Genomic DNA, 6,304 nt, shown 5'->3' with positions numbered 1-6,304 from the left:
GAAACGGCGCCCCGGTATCAGCAACTGAGTTCAATTGGGGTTGAACGGGCGTCATGTAGACCTAATGCGAATGAAACCAAGGGCCGTTCATTTATGTTTGTTGCAATCACCTCTTGTTTCTCCTTGGAGTTGTTACCTCCGCCAAGGAGGTAATGTTTTCACCCGCGTCTGTGTGTCCGTCCGTCTGCTACTGAGCATATTTTCTAGTTCGAAAATGCGCAAGAAGATGGTCCCAACAATCTGTCTGGCGATGCTGCTGCTTGAAGGTGAGCCAAGCGCGCAGAAACGCGTGCGTAAAAATGAAACTTTCCTGTACGTTTATAAGTTGGTTGAACTGATTGTACTGGTTGTAACTTGTAACTAGAGCCTTTCTCGTGTATATTGGTTAAAAGAAGAAATTATATCCTTATCAAATAATTTCATAGGTATTGAATACATTGCTTGTGTGCGTAATTACGCACAAACCTTTGCCTGTCCGTATTCACATGTGCTACGAAAGAATTTCTCTAAACAAGAATTTGTTATTGTTTTTTTTTGTCTGAGATCCAAAGTTGTGTATCTCGGGAAAGTGAAAAGCAGATTATAAACATTTGTGTGCATATATAAAAACTCATAATACAAAAATCTAACTTAAAAGAAATTCTTAAGGATCCATTCAGTGGTTTAAAATTGGCCCCGTAGATTCCGTTCAGAATTGTTCTAAATTTGTCGATCTTTCTCTCAATAGGATTTACGGGTGTGGGATGAACTCAAAATAATGAAAATAGTCAACCACCATGTAGAACACGTGGCCTAAAAATGGATGCCATTAATAGCCTATTTCATAACCGCATATATAATCAATATACATATATCAATGCCATCTATATTAAGCGCAGAGGGAGCACTTCAACGATTTTCTCTATTTTTCTTCTAAACCTCGGAGTTGTACTTGAATGCCACTTATAACCACGTATCCCACCGTGGAGTCATGTGAAGCAGCATCCAAACTACACCCGAAACTCCCAACTAGACCCGTTGAAGAGTCCTATCAGAGTCTGCAAGAAAGGCTGAAATTAGATCAACGTCGGGGGAAATATTGCTCAAAACCCCCAAGTACAAACTGGTAAAGTAAAATCTGACTAACGTGTTACGACCACAACAGAGGTCACCTACACGGGAAGCCTCGAGTGGGAGACAAAAAACATGCAGATCTCCTATTAAGGCAACAATGGTGTAAAAACCCCTTCAAAAAGCACGTGTGTTGTTCTTTAACAAGCTTGAGAATGACTGATTACGTCTCGTTTCTCCCTGCAGTGGCACACTCGGCCCAGGGTCGCTACGCCCAGAAGCTCCTGAATGATCTGATGGAGAACTACTCCAGCGCCCTGCGGCCGGTGGAGGACACGGACAAGGCCCTGAACGTCACCCTGCAGATCACCCTCTCCCAGATCAAAGACATGGTGGGTAGCTCGCCCAGGAGACTTGATAAGATCCGCGAATCGAAACTGTAGCAGTGCTAAATTATTTCATATTATGTACTCAGGTCTATTTTCAAAGTAAAATACCCTTGTATTTCAGTGCTAGGAAGCTTTCCATATTTGAAGCAGGGATTGGTGGTCCTGATTAGAATAGCAACTTTATTATATTCCCCCATAGGGAAATTTGGGTTGCAGTGTAACACATTTGAGGTGTTCACAGTAAGTGTAAAAATATAAAAACAACACAAAGAGCAACGACAATAAAAAAGGATAGAATAAAATAAAATACTGTAAAATTGTCTCCTGTTGTTGCCTTGTTTTACGTCTGAGAAAAGACATTTTGTATGAAAAAAAAAAGTTAAACATTAAAGTAACTAGTAACTGCATTTTTTTTATAATGAAGCTGAGTAAAAACTATTAGCAACACTGTAATCCTGCTGTATAATACCTGATAGTAGACCTGCCTTGTTGTAAGACTCAGGAATTTGATCACTTAGCTGTTGTTGTTGTTATATTATTAAATTATTATACGTACATACATATTATACTTGCATACTTAGTTAATTATTATACTTGCTTATTGACTTAACACAACTGCTGATAGGAGTGATAGTGATCTTTTTACTTTACTCTTGTTTAATGTTGTGGCACTTTTGGTTTTCATGGCATTTCATGGAATTATGTGGCTACTTACCCTGTTGATGCTTGAGGAATGTTGACTTATTTTACTGCTGCAATAATCGTAAGTCGCTTTGGATAAGAGCATCTGCAAAATGCCTAAACTGTAACAGAATTTTACAGAGTTCATTTAGATAGAGTATTGTAGATAATAATAGACTGTGACCCTAGTTATTTTTACTGAACTTTTACTGAACAATTTGTGCTGAATTTTCGTGGTCAGTATTGGCCAAATTTCCCCGCAGCAGAGACTAAAAGATGGGTTTGTAGCTGCTGATGTGTATGAATGACAGTCGGACCTCCTACTGTACAGACCAGGCCTACTGTTACTCAGCCAGCTCCGGTTTCCGTTCAGGTTCAGCACTGTGTCAGCCCTCAATTTATTAGCGCTTGTGTTTTTGTTTTTGTGTGTGTGCGTACGTCTGTGCATCAGTGTGGCTGGAGAGATACGACAGCTGAATGTCATTTCTCTGCGGTGTTGTGTGTGTTGATGTCAACTCAGAGATGCAGACAGACTCATTACTTGTGTCTGTGTGTGTGAGTGTCCCGTTACCCAAAGAGGTTATGCTCTCCTTGGTCCAGTGCGTTGGTGAAGCCTTGCGTCAGGCTCTGGCAGCGATACAAGCCACCCCTCCTCCCCCACCCTCACCCCCCACAGCCAACCACTCTCCTCATCCACCTGATATTGACAGCCGGGTCTGGATTTCAGCTCTTCTGATAGATAATCTGAGGCTTATCTGCCTGCGTAACGCTCGCAGAGAGTTAATGAGCAATAGAGCAATGGGAAGGGGATGAAGAGGATCTCCGGCTAATCTTTGCGAATGTATCTCTTCTCAGTCTGTTTCCATTGGTGTGTATGTGATTGCGTCTGCGTGTTTGTGTGTAGGACGAGAGGAACCAGGTGCTGATCGCCTACCTGTGGATCAGGCAGACGTGGCACGATACTTACCTGAAGTGGAATAAAGAGGACTACGATGGACTGGAGGTCATCCGCATCCCCAGCAGCCTGGTGTGGAGGCCCGACCTCGTCCTCTATAACAAGTACGCCCGTACGTCACACACACACACACTTGTATTAATATAATTGGACCTACGTTGGCCACTTTCATATCCTAACCCCTTACCCTAACCTGAACCCTCTCCACTACATGCCTAACCTCAACCCTAACTCCAGTTTAAACCTAATCCTAATTCTAGCCTCTACCCTAAACCCAAATCCTAAACCTAAAATGGTCCCTTAAAGGAGTGAGGATCAGCAAAATCTCCTCACTTTGGTCATTTTTCCCTCATCTTTCTATCGCTGTGAGGACATTTGATCCTCATAAGTATAAAAGCAAAGGGCAAGGCGCACAGGGGTCAAAAATGCAATTAAAAGGAGAAGGGAGCTATTTCTACTGTCTCCCCCCCTCCAGGGCTGATGATGACTTCTCAGGGCCGATGGACACCAACGTGGTGCTGCGCTACAACGGAGAGCTAACCTGGGACGCCCCCGCCATCACCAAGAGCTCCTGTGTGGTGGACGTCTCCTACTTCCCCTTCGACAGCCAGGAGTGTAACCTGACCTTCGGCTCCTGGACCTACAATGGTAACCAGGTATGGAGTATAGAGAAACACGTGCACACACACACACATTTATAACCAGAGATGTAGTGGAGGGTAAACCCACCTTAACTCAGTTTACCCACCTTTTTAGACAAAAACTATTTTTAGATAAACTAATGTTTTTCTAAAAATATAATTGATTTTTGTTTATATTGGTAGCTGTTTGCCTTATGATGATCCATGACTGGTTATAGTTTACCCAGCTGTTCATGTACCACTACATCACTGCTTGCAGCTGTAGGAAACCGAGATGAACCAACCAGTTTGGATTGTGATAACAAACACATAGTTGACTCAATTAACTGATACAAGACCCAGGTCTGGCTCACGTCTGGCTCGGCTGTCCATTGGCTTTAGATACAGTGTAAGTACTGTGTCATTCCCCCATTAAAAATGCAGATATGCTCTCTGTGTATACGTGCATCTGCGTGCATGAGTCCAGATTTCATAGTAGATATTTAGTTGATTGACTGGTTGATTGAATTTATTTGACAAAATCTTCTGTTAACAAATGCAGTTCTTCAGACAGAAGATATACATGAATTCAAAGAAAAGGGTCAGGATAACACAATAAAGCTCAAGAGCTTAGTAATCCTTTAACTATTACTGCAGTCATTACCATCAATACTGTTTGATTTTTATGTAATATTTTGAGGAATGTAGTTTTCAATAAATAGGCATAATCAAAATAGCCTTTCAATTCTGACAACAGCACTTGACTCATTGAATGTGTTCCAGTTCAACTATGTTTTTTTTAAATTTTTTTTTATTATTTAACAAAAAACATGACATAAATCACCAGAAGACAAACAAACAATAAACACAAATCAAAACTTAACACACTAAGTCACACTAAAACAGTTCAACTGTGTTTTACCAGGACATATCAATGGCTGGAGCTGGTTGTGTATCTATTCTTTGGCTGCTCATTTCTTCTTCTGCTCCAACTGCAGGTAGACATCACCATGGCCATGGACAGCGGTGACCTGTCCGACTTTGTGGAGAACGTGGAGTGGGAGTGCCACGGCATGCCGGCCACCAAGAATGTCATCATGTACGGCTGCTGCTCGGACCCTTACCCGGACATCACCTACACCGTGCTGCTGCAGCGCCGCTCCTCCTTCTACATCTTCAACCTGCTCCTGCCCTGCTTCCTCATCTCCTTCTTGGCTCCCCTGGGCTTCTACCTGCCTGCCGACTCCGGGGAGAAGGTTTCGCTGGGGGTGACGGTGCTGCTGGCTCTCACTGTGTTCCAGCTGATGGTGGCTGAGAGCATGCCGCCCTCGGAGAGTGTGCCGCTTATAGGTAAGTGTCTGTCACTTTCAATGTTTAGGATAGTGCTGAATTTGAATAATGTGGATGAAATCTCTGTAGCTCAGTATTGCTGATGCTGTATGACCAGAAGAATTAGGCAACACTAAAGGTGCTGGTGGTAATTTCACGTGCAAGTTTTGAGAGTCCACGCAGTAAAGTCTTCCCTGTCTGTCTGTTTGTCCTGTCTCTCACACAGGAAAGTACTATATTGCCACTATGACCATGATCACCGCCTCCACGGCTCTCACCATCTTCATCATGAACATCCACTTCTGCGGCGCCGAGGCCAAGCCAGTCCCCCACTGGGCCAAAGTCCTCATCATCGACTACATGTCCAAGATTTTCTTTGTTTACGAGGTGGGCGAGAACTGTGCCTCCTCCTCCTCCTCCTCCTCCTCTTCCCACTCCCCCCAGGACGACTTCCATCACCAGCACCTCAGCCCCCACGTCCAGGCTAACGGTAAACCAGGGAGCCACGGCGGCCGGGGGGAGCAGCAACGCCACAAATACCCCCGGCCCCAGACCCCCAAGCCCCAGCACCACCCCAGAGTGAAGGCCCAGCACCACATCACCAGGGAGGAGCGGAACCACGTCTCCGGCTTCGCGCCCGGAAAGTACGAGGGATCTAACGGGAACGTCCTCGCGGGGGACTGCTGCAAAGAAGACCAAAAGTTGCCCTGCTGCCCCGAAGACCAAAAGCCCCCCTGCTGCCCCGAAGACCGGAAGCCTCCGGCCCCGGGCCCCACCGTGACCTTCGGCCCCTGCGTGTTCTGCAGCCACGGCAGCGGGATCCCCGGTGTGGACGCCAAGCTGGTGCGGAACGTCGAGTACATCGCCAACTGCTTCCGCGAGCAGAGGGCCACGTGCGCCAAGGGGGCGGAGTGGAAGAAGGTCGCCAAGGTGATGGACAGGTTCTTCATGTGGATCTTCTTCATCATGGTCTTCCTCATGAGCATCCTCATCATCGGCAAGGCGCCGTGAGCAAGCAGCGACGTTGCAGGTTTTTCCCTTTCATTATTCGACCTATTTGTCTGTGATGAACTCTTATTGGTCAAATTGGAGAGACTCTTTCTTTTTTTATAAACATATTGTATGTTGAAATTTTCGTATGGATTTTGTGGTTTTTGCTTTATCATCAATATCATCGTCAGTATAATTTACAGTGATTTTAAAATTTACAAAATATGCCCATTCAATACAGTACATGCTGTATTCTTAAACATTAACAAACCTTTATTATCTGTATGATT

At 44.6% G+C, this 6,304-nt stretch overlaps 1 protein-coding gene across 1 annotated transcript; it reads left to right on the top strand.

Annotated features, from left to right (window-relative positions):
• The first annotated feature begins 226 nt into the window (after positions 1 to 226).
• On the top strand, positions 227 to 6,035 carry LOC139918928 (neuronal acetylcholine receptor subunit alpha-9-II). Its single transcript, XM_071908469.2, has 6 exons — positions 227 to 266; positions 1,297 to 1,442; positions 3,025 to 3,179; positions 3,551 to 3,731; positions 4,694 to 5,045; positions 5,251 to 6,035. The coding sequence occupies exons 1-6, from the start codon at positions 227 to 229 to the stop codon at positions 6,033 to 6,035; spliced, it is 1,659 nt and encodes a 552-aa protein (XP_071764570.2).
• Positions 6,036 to 6,304: the final 269 nt, after the last annotated feature.

Source organism: Centroberyx gerrardi, chromosome 16 (assembly GCF_048128805.1).
Source record: "Centroberyx gerrardi isolate f3 chromosome 16, fCenGer3.hap1.cur.20231027, whole genome shotgun sequence".
NCBI classification, from domain to species: domain Eukaryota; kingdom Metazoa; phylum Chordata; class Actinopteri; order Beryciformes; family Berycidae; genus Centroberyx; species Centroberyx gerrardi.
This window is presented reverse-complemented; position numbering and strand designations above follow the sequence as displayed.